An 18,654-nucleotide genomic window follows, 5' to 3' on the forward strand; every position below is an offset into this window, starting at 1 on the left:
ATGTAAATCGTAAATTTCATTTACTTGGCTAGTAAGCCATACTACATAGTAATGTAGAACATAAACTTACGGGATGGCATAAAATTAGCATACAGGCGACATTGCAGTCGAATTCCGCATCACGACGACTTACTTCTGTGATGCTAAGAGTCATTCAATCTCCATCATACATCGTTAATGAGGTTCGAAGGCCATTTACTTCGGGAAATCTCAGTTTGCCTTCCTTCAAACTTGCTATTTACGAGATCGAGAACTAATGGAATAAATTGAATTTAGTATTCAAAGTTATGTCATGAAATATGAAAACTACTCCAATATGCACGCCTTATTTCGTTATGGGATAATGTGTAAATAAATTTACTGTCAGCGTTTGTAGCCGTAGAGGCAAGAAACATTCGTGATAGTCAAAACATGGTATTTCATCTCAATTTGATTTCAGTGAACAGTTTTTTTTCTAGATAGCAAGGCAAAGAAATGTTGCAAAGTGTAACGTAACAATTATCATTCTCTCCCGTTGAGCAAAAACCTGCTTTTGCACTTTTAACTCCATTTAATATTCATGACTTGTATTTACAAAAGTAAACGAATATAATTTTGAACTCTAACATCTGTTACTTACGTTCAAAGTTGAATGTAATGTTAAAATTTTGGTCCTTCGTGCCGGATTTTGTTTCAAGTGACGCGACTCCCATGGTTTTTGTGAGCACCGTCAGCTGTCACTCATTAACACAAGTGTCCGCTACGGCTGTTCTTGCCACTACACAGGTGACGATAAACAGCCTGTGTTTAAGTAAACAAAAATAAAGGCAATCTTACGTATTTTTTGCGATGTTTGCGTGTGGCGTGCATTTTTTTATTAATAAAATTATGTATTTTTTTATTTTATAATCTTACGAAGAGGGAAACTACCACATTATTGTCGTCTATAATTTTATTCATTTTTTTTTAAATCATAGTAATATCATAAATGCGACAGTTTAGATGGTTGGATGGATGGATGGATGTTTGTAGGAGTTTGTAGCCTAAACGGCTGAACGTATTTCAGTGGAATTTGTTATAGTTGTAGAGGAAGAGCACATAGGCTACTCTTTTTTTTATCCCACGCGGACAGCGTCGCGTGCGAAAACTAATTAAAGATATTTATTACGTCATTAAATCTTTATTGAAAATGCTCTAAGCATAAAATGAAATAATAGTTAGTAAGTCTAAGTCCGATTTAATTACTAAAGCGGTGTCAGAAAGTAGCAGTAAAGCCTGAACATGGAGCAAGGTCGCGTTAAACGATTGGGTAATCGAACGATTAGGTTTGCATTTCAATTCAACACCCACGTACATTATATCTGGGCTAACCAAACAAACCGATAATTTCGTAATATACAAAAAAGTAAACTTTAACGATCGTGTTTTCATTGGAGTTGTTTCACCAGTAAAAAGTACTTCAGACTTCTCAACCTACTTTCCCAATTTCAATTTACATATTTAGAGTTATAGGTTATGAGTGATGATTTCCCATATGATTGGGAAGGAATCAATAATTAAAAAACGCCGTCTTAAAACTTAAGATCGTCATGTACTAACGTGATTTTCGATTTTTCGAGATTTCATATCTATATAATTTACCCGACGTTCTTACGGTGACAGAAAACATCGTGTTGAAACCTGCACATATCGGCAAAGAAAGATATGTGTGAAGTCAACCAACCCGCACTGGGCCTGCGTGGTTGACTAAGACCTAGTAATCCTAACTTAGGGTAGGTTCTAAGCTCCTTAGTGGGGATGTATAGATGTTGAAAAAATCTTTGATTCACACGTTAGGGGAGTACTGGACTGTTAGAAATATTCACTATAAGTCACTATGAGTGTTACGGCTCTTTTGAATATTTATTTAGTGTGGGTTCATATACATTCAGTTTGTGTACCATTGTTAACACAAACATGTGTATCATTTTCAATCAAATTGACATAAGTACTTTTCGTTTCCGCATTTAGCGCTGTAAAAAACACATTGTAACTTTGTTATGGTGTAGGTGAGAACTATAAATGAAACATTTAGCAATGTTGTTTAAGATCAATATAATAACAATTTAAAAGGGCCACTACGTTCACAATATTAGATAATAATCAATTTAATTAAAATGTGCCTTATCAAAATTGGTCGGCCATATTGTAAACACATTTTGACAGGCACAATGTCAAGTTTGGCGCGCATAATAGCGTGTCAAAATACAAACACGTACTGTTTTGTTCACTAGCCGTAATAAGTAGCGTCTTGTTATGGAGTGAGTCATTCTAAACGAGAATACATGTAACCTTTGAAGGTTCTATACGTATGCCTACATTAAAAGCTACATTTTTGGTTCTGTGCATATACGTGACAATGATTCCGGATATAAAATATGCTTAGAGCGGGCGCACACCTTTGAATAAACTATCGCACAACTGTTTCATGCGATTGTCGATTGTTTCGCAGCCAATTCAGCTGTTTAGTTGCACAACTAAAGCCTAGTAGTACCTCTATATAAGTACATAAGAATCAAAGCGTGACAGAATCAAAACGTAAACAGTTCTGCGATAGTTTAGTAAAGGTGTGCCGGTGCTCTGAATACATGTAACCTTTGAAGGTTCTCTACATGTGTACATCAAAGGCTACATTTTTGGTTTTGTGACATAACAATGATCAAGGATGTAAAATATGTAAAGCTTCTTAGAGACATTGAAAATTTGTGGGTCTCAAAAATGTCAATGTCATCTCTAAGAAGTATGTCATATTTTTTACTAACCAACGGTGCTTACAAATGTGCTTGTCATTACATTTTAGCGATCGAACAACTTTCGATACTCATACTTGATACCTATAAATTTTTACATTCGTATGCTTATAAAGGCATCGCCTACCAATGATCTAGGCTGGGTCTAAGGGAGGGGGAAAATTATCATTATTATGGTCTCATTTAAAGCAGTACTCATCGTTTAATACGTTTTTTGACGAAATACTAAGATTAAGAGCCTGTCCCACTGGCTGATAGAGGCTTAGATAGCTTAAAAATGACGTCACTGTCAGATAAGGGAACAAAATCCGAAATTTACACGTTGGATTGTTATCAGACAATTTACAATTTGGTGGGACTGGCCCTAAAAAAAAACTAAATACAGAAAGCAAGATACGGTACAGTAACAACATTACTAAGAATTGTTAGTCAACATCAGCCTTGGAAAAACCAGGAAATTATAGTGTCCTTTATATTCGGCGAATGCGCTCTATCTCCGTGACCAAGTTCATGTGTGGAATTATTTATTTTTCGCATTCCTTAGCGTTCAGAATACAAGATGTCGCGTCGCATCTCTTCGTAGCGAGTAGCGGCAATATTTCACTGAGGTCGCATCTGCCTTGAGTCACCGAATTGCAACTAACGGTATACAGATTGGAAACAACCAAATGTACGTCTTACATATTAATTATAGTTAAAAGATTTTAATTATCAGAAACAATACAATAACAATATAAGCATATGGCAAAGGCAAAATCATTTTTAACGATTGAACATTAACCGATAGCAAAAAGTATTTGTATGGATATAGTTAAAATTGTCATTTTATTTTTAGTAACCGACTACACCGATTAGAAACACGTGATAACTGCAATTCAGTCTACGGCCTGGTCGTAATTTACTATGTAAATATAATAAAGACTTACTCAGGCGTGACAATGAAGAATCCCCTAGAGGTTTGGTAGATCTTGCGCTCGTGCATCAGTTGCGCCAGCGTGTCGTACACCACGCCCGCGTCCGGCGTCTGCATTGATGGGAACTTCACCGACAGCGATGTACGGATGCTCTCCAACGTTGCTGATTGACCCTACAAAATATAATAGAAGTTTTAATGCTTGTGTTGAATCGAAAATACCTTTACCTTGTCGATAGTACTACATATGGATGTCGCCAGTGGATAGGTCTAGGGCTACCATTATTCTTCAGGGAGAGTTTAAGTGTCCAAGGTTCCGATATGTTCTTTGGAGATCCCGGAACCTTAAACAATGTCACTTGATGCCACCGAGGAGGTTTTAGTGGGTCAAATTCCACATTAACCTGCCTTTTTCCCAGAGGGCAGGATATATTTGGGATAATTTATATATTTAATTAGGGACTTATTCTATGTCTCTAGGGAGGAAGTCAGCTGCAACTCTACCTCTTTAAACAAAGCCCATATCATAAGTAACTATTTGTGTTATTTACATACGTAAATTGAATTACAATATGTAAATTATAGAATTGTCCTTTATAACCTTGCAGCTATCATTCAAAATATTTATCTCGACATCGATCATTTCAAATCTTATCAGATGAACGTATGCAGATCTCCTTGAATTATCCGGGTGTTTTATAAATAGCCTTCGATGACGTCAATAAAATATTTTGCATATTTAGGAGTAGAATTAATGTTTCTTTCAGTATTGCAAACCACAAATCACGAAATTGCGGTTAACACTAGGATTATACGAATATTGGAACGAAATGTTACTTCATTTGACTAATTTATCTGGATTGCAAAGTTTCCGTCTTCCTTCTTCACCTGTTCCTTTCGTATTTAATATAATTTTATGTTATTTTCATAGCATGTTAGCGAATTTGTCCAACTAAAGTCACTGAAATCTAAAAGCAACTGGTTTCTTGATATAATTTTAGCAAAACTATAATTCCTTATAAACTCATTTGCTTTTCGTGTTCAATAAAATAGTGAAATCGGTTTAGAATGTTTAATACTCTGATATAAATAGCACTTTTATTGCCAATGACAGTCACAATTTAATCTGTACAGGCTTAGTGATAAATTCTATGCTAAGGACGGAATAAATCAGCATAATGCTGTGACTGTGATCTTGTTACGGTCTCATTGTTTCGCAAACACGGCCTTTATCAAGTGTTGTTACAGTTATTATAGAGATATTAAAATAGACTCCCACGATATTCTCCTAATGCGTTGGAAACGAAATAGTTTTAGAGTAACTGCTCCCTTAGACAAAGTAACATTCGATTATCGCCTGCGCTGATCGAAAAATTAATAATGTTTGGAACTGACAATAACATTTGATAAGTCACGTGCTTATCACGTATTCATTCCTATATTATCACCAGCTCACTATAAGTCCCCACCGAGGGGCTCGGAGCCTACCCTTCTTATAAGAGGTGACTAGGCCATAGTCAACCATGCTGGCCAATCGCTTGTGGTTTATTCCTATACGTTTTGACATATCTTGTCGATTCTACAAGCGACATCGCTAATCGAAAGTCAGTTTGTCTAGAGGGACAGTATTACACTGTTTTGACGTCAAGTATATTCCTTACGATTAAAAGAAGGGAAATTGTTTTCACGTTTGTATATCTATTTCCTTTCAGTCGTGATCTTGACCTATTCATCATGAGCACAGTGTCTCCTGCTCTTCCATACATTTCTATCAGGAATGCGTCACATTCGTTCGTGAATATATTTTATTACTTAAAACAATTAATGAATAATGAATCAACATTTTAATGTAAACAAACAACCAGGTTCGAATAACGTATTCAAATATTAAATCTCTTTTGCTATCATTTGATAAAAGCGAGCGTTATGTAAAGCATTGTAACCTGCGGCCGTATTTATAGCCAGATGACATTTAATATTTGAAACTTGATATTGAATATTTCGTTCTACAATCAACACTATTAGAGCCAGTGTTGCCATAAATCAAGGTTATTAATGGATTCCAGATAATATTGAAACTGGTTGAAAGAGGATTCCGTTGCTACGAAGACATACCTACTGATCGTGTTTTGTTTCGTTAATGTAATTCGTATATAAATGCCAAAGATTCATTTAAGCTAAATGCATACGAAAGTACCCATTTTGTATAAACACTTAAACTATACTTTTAAAGATAAAATAACGCGCAAATGATTAGTTTTTGAATTTGTACAACCCTAAAAAGTGACAAGGAATTGTTGCATTAATATTCAGTAATCTCCAAAATTGATTCCGCAGACATTTTAGGCTAGGGTTGATAATAACGATCGGGTATCCCCGTATAATAGTACCCCTTCCATCATTATTTTCGAGTAGCCAAAATGTAAATAAATGTTTTGATGTTTTAATTAATATCAATTTGCATGATTTTGTTTACATTCACCTTTTCAGATCTACTTTGGAATTCAAATGGTTATTTAGGCATTTCCTTAATTTACAAGGTCACAATAATCGAAATAATCGTTGAAAACATAACCTCATATAATTATTAAAATTAGGCGTGTGTAACCAAAAGCTCTAGAAAAAAATTTGATGAGCATAATGTCATTAGATTAATAAAGTTCTTTAGATAACATCAGTAACACAAAATCCATTATTAAATCCATGAGAATTTGGTTAATTCTTTTAAATTTTCGTTCTCGACGTAGACAAATAGTTTGCCTGCTAAAAGATCGAATACTAGCCATTATATCAACATTGCAACAGGTTGTGTCAACGAGGAGTTACGATTTGAATAAACGATAAGTACTACCCGTTCTGATAATTTATCTACCTCATAAAGACAACAGAGCGCTTGCATTCCGAGGGAAAGGTGCGTAGCAATAACGAATACCTGAACGGTGGGAAACCGACTTGTGCCATGGAATTATGTGCCAAACTTTATGTAACAAAGCTTGGATATCCTTGGAAATGGATTAATTTAAAAACCGACAGAAGAACTTAGAATCAAAAGAATTGTAATTTAGGACCACTAACTTTCAGAATTTAGAAGATATTTGTATGAAAAACTGAGCATAAAAATTTTGAATTCTGTAACTTAACTGTTTTGTTAGTTTTACCTCACCCAAAGTAGGGTAAGACCGTACGTTATCTAATTCTGATCCAGTATATACGCGACTATTTTGTAATCAAACTTAAATGAATTTGTGACTGTCGTTCCATACTGATCAAAACCGGAACAAAGACTTTTGCAATGGAGTCGTTGTCGATCGACCTTTAAAGAACTGATTACCAAAATTGTAATACTATGATTAATAGAGTTGTCCTAGTTATACATTTGGTAAGAAACCCAACGCAAATCGGTTGAGACCGGTTGTGATTTACCTCAACCTGTTACCTTACTGCACAAGAGTTGATCACAGCGACATTTTTACTATAGCATAATTAGCATTTTGTCTACGGATATCTGTAAATTTATTAGGTACCTGATTTTATAATCAAAGATATTCGCTTGGAAATGTGGAAGGAAGAATTGACTGTTATTTTTTATTTGTCTACGAAATCTCAACAATAAAACGACAATTGGACAACAAATGAGAGTTCCTACCTTTCCAAATACACTATATTTTTTATATTTAAAACGTGCTATAAAGTGTGGCGACAAAGCAAACTTAGTTATATCATTTGGCCTTGGCAAAATTAGTGTCTTGTACTAGACGTTGTTACGAGTATACAAGTTCGTTTATCACCGATTCAGTGTTACATCTAATCATATCCACTTTGTGCAATGATCGCATTATACAAGCGTGTCGCTTTTGTTACTACTTAAAATTCCTGCCCACATTTGGTATTTGCAGCCGTAGCCGGTCCCGTCCGGGCGGCATTCTATTGTGACAACGGTCTTACGGCTCGTTTGGGCGCAGTTTCGCAACGCTTGTCATCGGATTTACGAGTGCACGCCTCTGGTATGCGATTATTAGATCGATTTGTTAGAATGAATAATTGAAATCGTTCGTTATTATAGTTGCTCAATTGACGAGTTATTTCTTAAACGGCGTTTATGGTAGTTTATTTGATAATGCATTTGAATTGTCAGCATAACAGGTTGGATTAGTTGTAGATAGATGCAAAGTATTAAGTCGTATAGAATTTGAAAATTTAATTAAGTTTCCGTAGAAACCCTGTAGCGGATTTTCCTTGAACCTCAACAAATCGTAACATCACGATGGATTACATCAAAATAAACTTTAACGAATTGATCAAATGTGTTAACAATTTGTTACTGCCGTGTGTGGTCACGTTTTAACCGCAACATCAAAATATATTTGAACAAAAAGATAAATATGAATTATTACAGATGGAAATAAAGGTGACCTCACGTTATGGCGGGATTATACGATAAAACGACCACAGCGCTAAGAATTTCTTGACCTGACAACATATATTGGGGTTTAAGTTATCGCCGTAAGCGATTTTAAATTTAGAGAGTTATTTTAATCTCTTTAACTTTCAATTTAAACGAAATTCTAGTCTCCCGAAATATTAGAATCTATTCGAAATATCATTAAAAGTCACTGAGTCGCTATGCAACGGAGACAGACCTCCGTAACTGCAGACGGTATAGGAGCTTGTAAATTTTCTTGTATATATTTTGCGTTAAATACACACCAGCTAAATAAATTATGGTAAGTTCAATATCAACTAATTTGAGCACTGAATTGTTTCAATAATAACAGAAATATAAATATTTGGTACATCACCTTATTTGAGTTTCATCTTCTAATTTTATTTAAGCTCGTTTCTCGTCATAAACTTGCACCAATCAAAACAAATATGCGCCGAGACAGGTTCGCACTGTCCGAACCGGTATGTATTTTTATTTTTTAACATTTCATTGCCAAGAGTCATCATTCTGGTATTAGTAGGATTTTGGGTCGTTATCATGCAAAAATCCAGTTAACATAACATATTTCGTTTCCGCCCTTGATTTTCGTATAATTTGTAGAATGTGTGATTTTGCATCAATTTATTGCAGATCAGTTTATGAAGGAACACAATTTGTATTTTTTAAGTGTATTTTTTTCTAGACTAAGTTTCTTTGTACATACTTTGATTGCTAAACATTTCCAGTATCTTAAGAACATAGAAATCTATACATATAATAAAATTGTAGTGTCCGTTTGTAATATCAAAAGAAAAAAATAGATTTCGGGGAGATGATGTATTTGCGTTGCTGATAACGAAAATTAATTTTAATTTTTTTTCTGTCTGTCTGCAAGCTGCGTTTGTTCCGAGTAATCTCCGAAACGGCTGGGCCGATTTCGACCGGACATTCACTGAAGGGTAGCTGACATTGACGGGCATATTATAGGCTACTTTTTATCTTAATATTGCGTTGATGAAGTCACGGGTAACAGCTAGTATTTCCTAAACCTAAAGAATGATAACTCAGAAAGGCTACATTTATGGAATTAAATTTTGTTCATTTTAATATTCTTCAATAATGAATTCGAAAACATAATCTGCTTTACTTAAACAAGTAGGTATATGTGTCATAATAATTAACATGGTTATATCAAAAGGATGTATCAAACATTAATTGACAATTTAATTAATACTTATTTGCTCTTCTCACGGGAAATATACAAAATAGATAAATACTCTAACGTTAAATGTTATTACCAACCGTTTCTATGTTAAATAAGCGACCACTAACCCACATGATGATAACTGGTGAAGTGGTCAAAAGATTTTCACCGTCCTTTACGACCCAATACTGATTATTCCCATGTTTTATAGAAAAGTCATGTCGAAACATTGTCTTACGTTTATAAAATGAGTTCTACGTAATAACAAATAAATTATCAACCTGCGTTAGTTAAATAAAGATAATTGCAATAAAAGCGATACCGTGGAAAGGTTTATTGCGGGTGAGGTCAGTGTAAGACCGGTAGCGTTACGAGGTCCGTTTAATCGGTTTATTGTAACAAAATTCTATAGTGTCACGATTTCCACACTTTATTTGCTACTTGGTTTTACCCTTTGTGGAATTATACGGAGAATTTAACAAAAAGCTTTACAACTATTAATAAAAAAATCGTTCATAAAATTGTAGTGAAACCGCTTCATTTATTTTCTTAATTGGTGTGCTTTGTTATATTCACTAGCTTTCGACTCTATCCTCGCGGAATTAAAAATCAAAAATAAGTAGTCTACGTTTTATTCCAGACTATCCTCTACATACATGCCAAATTTCATCGAAATCCGTTTAGCCGTGTAGACTACACACTAACATCCATATAAACTTTTTTATTAGTAAGAAGTAAGATAGTAAGATAGACACTAATATTTTTTTTAAATTGGTATTCTATATTGTTAGGAATTTCTAATTTGGTATCCCTTATTATGAGAAGTCTACTAAGGGTTTCTCTTACTGGTTTATTGACAATCCTGCGTACAGCGATTACTCATTAAGGGAAAAGGATATGATCATTCGTCAATGTTTCGTATTACTAATAAATTAAGATCATATATCTCGTTTCATATATTCCTAAATGGACAGTCCGAGAAAAATTACCAAATCCTTCCGTATTTTTGTAGCGTTGGCAGTGAGCCAGAGCTGCGTTAGCTATTTATTTACTTTTTATCAGCGAAATAAAAATAAAATAACATTCATTTTCGGAACGGAAACGCTAAATGAACTTCATTCTGTTATATTTTGATTTCAGCTGGTTTGTTTTTTAAACAAAAAAATCTGAACTTTCATTTGTTAAGGGTATATACCCGTCTGTAAAGTGCGCGTAAATAAAATTGTTAAAAACTAAGTAAGCGCCTCGATTTATTAAGCAAAGTGAAAAGGTTATAAAATTTCAATAGCTTTTGAATTTAACTCTTAACTTTCAAACAACAATGGCTAAGTAAACCATATTTTTGCTAAAATAAAAAAAAAAAACTTTATATCTTAGTCCGACTATCGCATGTAAGTACTAGTGAAAACTACAATATCATTGTTTCACTTACATAAGTAATAACTTGTTAAAGTGTAACGAAGCATAGGACAGGCATATTAAAAATGCATGTCACATGTCAGCACAACAGTATTACAATGAAATATAATTCAAGTGAATAAAAACGTTACACAATGTAAGAAAGTACTGGAGAATTTCACTTCCTGACTGTACATCAAGATAACGTCCATACAACGAGACGGATGTTATAAATACAAGGGCTACTGAATACTTTGTAAAGAAAGATACTGTTATATTTATGTGCAAACTTAGGAATAGATTAGTGCAAACTATAAAACAAGAATTACATCGACTTAACAACGTGAAGAAAATTCTGGAAGAGCCATAAAGTATAAATAGGACAAAATTAAAAATATCCCACATATTTATAGTCATATCAGTCATAGTCGCTATTGCCTACAAAAGTTAAAAGAACTTTCACAATATTTATTTACTTAATTGTGTACCAAAAAGCGCAGTTAAACTTGGAATGTTTATCATGGTTCTAAAAGTTAACTAAATCCTACAATGACCCAAAAAGTGTGTGTTTCCATACCTGGGACGTAAGGTCCATGATGCAGTCGCATAACGCCTCTGGTAGCGGCGTGAACTGGCCCTGGTACGCCGGCGTGACGATGCAGTCCTCGATATCACCTGGGAATAACAGAAACGTTGTCATTTACATTTATTAACCTTTCTTTAACCACATGTGTGATTTTCCAAAAAGTAACATAAACTGTTTAATGTTTAATTTCAGTTAATCTTACTAATAGTATAAGGAAAGGTACTAGGGAAAAGAAGTTCAGGGGGGAGAAGAACATCTTCGCTTAAAAATTACGCGTTCTATATTTAGAGCCGCTCTGTCTAAACTTCAAGTTGCTATGGTGATTGCCAACCTTCGTTAGATGATGGCACCAAAGAAAAAAGAAATAAAACCTTAGATGGATGGAAGTTTGATATATCCAGAACGATTCAACGGATCTCACTGTTTTTTTTTTCGTAGACGAAGAACATAGTCTGAAAGACATTGGCTATTTTTCTTAATATTGTGCGAACGTGGTGGCGGTCTACAGCCAGTATTTTGTTAAACTTTATATGAACAGTGTATCTAATTACAAATTCAGATTTAGAATTGAATACTCGTACTTTACCGAGTATATTGCACCTCCCCACATATAAATTATTCATGTCTGCTTTAAACTCATCCAGTGCTCTCACTAACCGTATTATCTCCTACAGGATTACCAGTGATATACAATGTAGGTGTGTTAAACTAAAGTGCCGTATCGCGTGAATCCGAACGCTCGTCGGATCCGGGGAATTACAGGCGCACCATAAATTGTGTCCGCACAATGCAGCGCGACCCGCGGGGACAGGTCTGTTGGCGCAGTGCCAAATTGTTTGCGCCCGAATCATAAGCTTAGGGCGATTTCGTCTTGACCATTAAATGCACATCATTATCACCCAATAAATGTCTACTGCTGGGGTTAGCACCCAAAGATCCTGTGCAATGACAATGTGCCAAATACAGCATAATAAATCAGCAGACTTGTCACGATGTCAATAATCGATAAAGCTTTCATTTAATTTACAGAGGTATGTAATTAACTTTAAAAGCTGACAGCCGTTAAAGCATTAAGTGCTTAGAAGGCAATTCCAAATCTAATTATTATCGTTAAACGATAAACAGAGTTTTCAACACCAAGTTAATTACTAGTTGATTTTATTATGTAATCGTTTATATCTTACATTTAACTCAAATTGTCTTAGTTCTAAACTTTTTAAATTTCAAGTCTTACGTACTAAGAAAGGCGAGGCTCTGTAGGTTACATTTTTTTGTCTTTTTTCTTTCATACAATAAAAATAAATATGCAACTTTTACGCTTGTCGCTTATAACATGATGGAATCCTATCATCGCGGATACAAGCGACTTTTGTAAATGTACAAAAACTCATAGGGTTAATGCCAAAAAACTTTAAACCAATAAATCATGAAAAACATCTGCATTGTCCATTTTAAACCGTGTCCAATGTTGATATTGACAAATATAGAAAATATTTAAATACTGTGTCTTTATTTTCAAAGTTTATACTAACATTTTTTGTATATATCCTGCAGGAATTATATCATTTGCAAATGATATAATTCATAACTGACTTGTATAACAAAATGACAAAATATTTATTTCATTCCTCAATAAAAGTTGTTTTTATGAAAGAATTTCGTTTCTTTAACAAGTATGTTAAAATGCCAACAATATTTACTATACCAAGTTTAATTTTAACACATAAATTCCAGACACTGAGTGGTCTGTCAACAGTCTAAGTTTATATGCAATAAAACAATTGACATACGGGTTGTCGCACGCAAATTGTGCGTGCAAATCGCTTGTTTATCTTACTCTGTTAAGCAAACAACCAAGCATTAATAGACTCTCATTTCCTAGTACACTGCTGTATGAAATATGCGTGTCAATAGAGGAATTCATAATATTTGCTTATATGTTAAACATCATATTCAATTAGATTTCGTAGCTATTCACTTCAATCAACAAATAATTCATAAGACTGTGACAATGAGGGCCGAATCGGCCATGACACTTTAAAAATATTTTTGCAAAAAGCTGAAATATAAGGTTTAATTACACATATGTCATAGTGTGACGCACTAAATCTTGGCGACCTTCCAGACATGTTTTTTTGTCAGGGATATATTTTAATTCTATAGTTTGTCAATGAATTTCTGATTAAAAACACGTTTAATTCCATAAGATTTTTGTTTCTTCAAATTAACTTCACTCGTGAGAGCGCTAGAACAGCCTCGTGACAAAACGAACTCCTGAAACAAAAGGTCCTTCACTGTCTCTCCGGTAACCTAAATTGAAGTTTGCCTGGTTTCGTTCAAAGCGTCAAGTGTGTGAAAAGGCAAAAGCGGGTTTGCCTCATTGACTAATAAAATCACAAACATTTGGAACATCCCTATTCTGGCTTTTTCAAAAATGATTGTAATGTGACCTTTAAAAAAAAGGTTTATGGTGATTGTATACATAGCCATTATTGGTAGCCAATTATATTTAAGTCATAAAATCCGTCATCAATATGCCAAAACATATTATGAACATATTGGATTGGTTTGATGACAAATATGGGTAAATAAAATTGATCTTAAACCTTACTTCGTGCCGACCAATTTTCATTAATCCGATTCTTAATAAATCTTTTGGATGCAAGGATTCAAGAATGTTGGTACATATCTGTCTGAAAATGATTTAAATCAACTTGAGAAATCATACTAAAATCCTAGGTTTATTTTTGAGATTCAATCATGACTTTATTGTAAGTAATCGTAAACTCTCAATTATGTTAAGTCAATAACAATGCATAAATTGAAGAATTTAAATTATAAATTTGCTGGAAAATAATCAAATAGTGGGTGTAAAAGGCGCCGAATGCTGTACATTTAGCGCGCACTGAGTGGGTCTTGCGAAGGTTACGCAATGCAAAACCTGGCGACGCTAATTACGGTCCTGTCGCATCTTGATCATCCCATTTACTATGAACATATTTACTTATTATACGAGATAGGTGTGAACGAGGAAATTTATATCAAACTAGAGCAGATATTTTACGATAATATATCTATGTAGTTTAGTAAGAATTTCTGGCAACGTCACATTTCAAACTATTATTATAAATGCAACAAGTTGGATGGATGGATGTTTGTTACTACGTATCTTCAAAACTGCTCAACAGATCTCGATGAACACAGATGGAACAGATGTAGATCATTATCCTGTAGAAACCATAGGCTACTAATTTTCTTTAAATTCCGCGCAGACAAAGTCGCGGGTAAAATCTATTTGTTGATATTACATCTGTGACGTTAAAATATCGTTATAATTAAGTAATTGTCTTTGATTTAAAGAACAGTTAGGATCGAAAAGGTTTTGTAACATTAACAAACCGTTTGAACGTTAGAAAAGCTTGTCCTTACAAAATTGTTGTTGCATAAGAATCAATTAGTTATTGACTTTTCTATCATATATCTTAGAGGTGAAAACGTAATTGCATTAAGTATTTATCGAGGATAACATATTTATCGATTACGTAGTCCACTTAGTTGTGATTTATGAACTTTTAGTTCTCGTTATGTAATACATAATATTTAGTCCACCTTTAAATATAGTCACATGTCATGTTACTATACTAACAACCTTTATTGTTGACATGTCATTTATGTATTACATAGTCGTGGGAACATTTTTATCTATACTAATATTATAAAAAGTGAAAATTTGTATTTTTGTACTTTTGTTTGTATTGAAATAACTCAAAAACTAATGATCCAAATTCAAAAATTCTTTCACCATTAAAAAGCTACGTTATCAGTGTGTAGCACAGGCTATACATTTCAATTATTTATTATATCACGCGGACCAAGTCGCGAGCAACAACTATTCTTTAATATTAACACTACCTTGTAATTCCATCTACCTAAACATCTATTAGTACAGCAATTTAAAAATGAAAAGAAATAAATAGCCTATAAAATTTCCTGTCAAATTTTCGCTAAAATTGGTCCGTCATAATTCCGGAGATTACCGGAAACAAACACGTTTTGCGGACCGACAGACAAAAGTTTTAAAAATTGGCTTTCAATATTACATACAGAAAATCCTATATTGTTATTTCTACACAGTTGGTACATAACAGAACCGTATATTTAAATTTAAATATAACCCTGTGTAATTTCCATATTACCCAATCCGATTGTCACCTAAATATATACCTGTGTAAAAGTTATTTATAGATTACATAGTATAATTTTATAAATACTGAATTACTGCAGCTACTGATTATATCAAGAATATTTACGTACATTCAACACTGCTCTGTAATAACTTAAGTATACTGTTTACGACCCAGCGTTACCCAAGACGCCATGTGGGTTCTTCATATCGTAAATATCTTAATTTACAATCGGCCTTTAGTAAAAGTAATAAATGGCAAATTTAATGCAAGTCCTTTAAGTCGGCACTGACTCACGGACTTCCAACTGCAGCTGTTACGGAATATAATCAGAATTGATTTAATACACCAATTTATAATTTAAAAGACACTTAAATACCTGTCATGATCATTTAATATTTTACTTACCTTGCAAATGTACAAAAGAAGGAATATAAATTAACATCGAGAAGCATTATCCTGAAAAAATCATCGTTATTATAACTTACTTTTATAAAAACTAGCTTTCGCCCGTGATTCCTTCCGCGAGGAATTAAATAAAAACAAAAGTAAGTAGCCTATGTGTTCCCTCAAACTATCCTCTACATATATGCCAATTTTCGTCGAGATACGTTCAGCAGTTTAGGCTTCAAACTCTAACAAACAGTTATCCATCCTCAAAACTTTCGCATCTATAATTTAAGTAAGATGTAATATAGATAAATGCAGAATAATTTGTTTTATATAATTACTAGCTTTCGCCCGCGACTCCGTCCGCGTGGTATTAACAAAAACAAAACCAAGTAGCCTATGTGTTCTTCCAGACTATCCTCTTCATGTATGCCAAATTTCATTGAGATTGATTCAGCAGTTTACGCTACAAACTCTAACAAACATCCATCCATCCATCGCATTTATAATATTAGTAAGATTGAGACAGTAATGACGATAAAAAATTAAAGTTAATGAAATCGATGTTAAAAGAAATCGAGATAAAGACAAGAAATAACAAGTAAATTGAAATTTTGCAATTTCACAATATAATGTTCCTAGAAATTTTCTCTATATTCTATGCCTAATGTATAAAGTGAATTGATAATAAATAGTGAATTAAGATAATATAGAAATTGAGTTGTTCAAAATAATTGACTTACAACATAATAGCGGCCTTTCTGTAATTTATTTTTATTTTATCTGATAGCAAAAATTGTTACTCTGCAAACGTAATACACGTTTTGTTCAAAACATCTTAATTAAGATGTTTCTCCGTACAATATTATCAAATTTTTATTACATTAATATAGGAGATGGTTGTACGTAAGTTTCGGATTTCCATATTTCCTCGTAATAACTCTACCCATTACGTATTTGTTATCTATCTATACTATTATAACAAAGCGTAAACACACACTTCTTTGTTGCCTAAGATGTCAGCAATTACAGCATATTTTTGAATAATCCTTTTTTTAATAAAAAGCCCTACACTTACGTCATGCATAAGGCTACATATTTTCACGCCATTAAACTTAGGGGTAAATATTTTGGATAAAAACCCTAATGTGGGAAAGAGACCATAAGTTGTTGCCAACATCAAGGAAGCAAGATTGCCAAGGTTGGTCATGTCATGTCAATTTGACATTTGCTATTGATAATTTGACAAATGTAAATAATAATATAAAATTCTCACAATTTCATGCCGCACGGGAACAGCTAGTTACTAAATTAAGTTGGTTATAACATATACTTATCTTCTTAATTGAATTAAGAGAACAATTAAATAATTTACAAAACTAATAAATCATCAGCAAGGTCTAAGCATAGCTCACTAAAATTTAATCAGGCTTCTTCTTAAAAAACTTTGGATTAGAAAGTAAACAAATTAGTTAAAAAAATCAAGATGTGTATATCGAATACGAATAGCCAATCAAAATAAAACTATTTTAGTACGCAGTCGGAAACCAACATCCTGTATACAAAGACATCAAATATATTTTCTAGTCTTTTAATTCTCAATATTACAACAATATAATGTTTGTATGTACATATGTTCTTTAACACACATACTAATGATACATCAATAAATCATCGAGCCGAGGTCGAAATAAACACGCGTTGAATCATTAATTAACGAAAATTAATGTTATTTATAAAGTTACGCAATAATTGCCAATCTCAAGTACAAAGTCATGCGATTCAGATGTACCGTTATTCTTAAAACCAAGGTCTCCAAGTGTTATATAATGATACGGGATAACATTAATCAAGAGTATAAAAGCCCTATTAAATAAATTATATAGACGGAATTTTAACAAAGAGCGGTAAAGTACAGTGAATTTTTTAATATGCAGTTGACAATAAAAATTAATTTTTAAATAAATCTCAATTTTAAAATCAATCGTCTAGTTTTCCAAGGGATGATGACGGCAAGGTCTTTTTAAATAGAACCCAGAAAAATACATTGTCCACGCCCTACGTATGAAATATGCGAATAAATTTCAATCTCACTCATAAAATTAAAACGACGCTTAGTCCATTTCTAATTGAATTGTTTCGCACGCGATGAAAGTAATTTTAAAACACAAAATGGCTTTTAGTAAAGAGTATAAATAAAGATTGTGGTCTAATTCTTTGATACTAGCTAAACTAAGTGCAACTAATTTGCAATTCGCATTCAAACTGTAATGAGATTTCAAGGGCTCCCACGCGTAGTGTTACAACTCATTTTTCAGCCTGCCTTTTATGTGCATTTCAAACTCTGGGAAACAAGAATAAAATACTTTATATTCTTGAGTTTAGATGGATGGATGGATGTTTGTTAGAGTTTGTAGCCTAAACGGCTGAACGGAACTCGATGAAATTTGGCACAGATGTAGAGTAAGTTCTGAAAAAAAAATAGGCTACTTAGTTTTTTTTTAATTCCACGCGAACGGAATCGTGGTCGAAATCTAGTACTTTATTTTCTTGAGATTAAAGTTTAAGTATCCTATTTAAACAAAAAGATTTGGAATGATATAATAAATCTTGATTTATCCAAGATATATTTTATGTGTTAAACATAAAAATGGCTTTCCTGAAAAACCGCATTTTTTCCCTTACGACAATTTGCGTAGGAACCGCTGATTTGCGTGTTTGACTATGACTTTAGCTTCCGTCCAACTTTAATGGAATTCTTGTTAGGCTTCGTAAGGATTAAGTCGAA

The 18,654-nt window shown here is 33.3% G+C and overlaps 1 protein-coding gene across 1 annotated transcript in view; it reads right to left on the reverse strand.

Moving 5' to 3' along the window:
- LOC106101443 overlaps nt 1–18,654 on the reverse strand; it is a 126,915-nt gene that overhangs the window by 18,615 nt on the left and 89,646 nt on the right. Inside the window, exons 4-5 of the mRNA XM_013280682.1 lie at nt 11,284–11,381; nt 3,695–3,855 (exon numbers count right to left, since the gene is read on the reverse strand). Of these exons, the coding sequence (XP_013136136.1) occupies nt 3,695–3,855; nt 11,284–11,381 (259 nt within the window). The remainder of the gene's footprint in view (nt 1–3,694; nt 3,856–11,283; nt 11,382–18,654) is intronic.

Source organism: Papilio polytes, unplaced genomic scaffold (assembly GCF_000836215.1).
Source record: "Papilio polytes unplaced genomic scaffold, Ppol_1.0 DF824303.1, whole genome shotgun sequence".
Lineage (NCBI taxonomy): Eukaryota > Metazoa > Arthropoda > Insecta > Lepidoptera > Papilionidae > Papilio > Papilio polytes.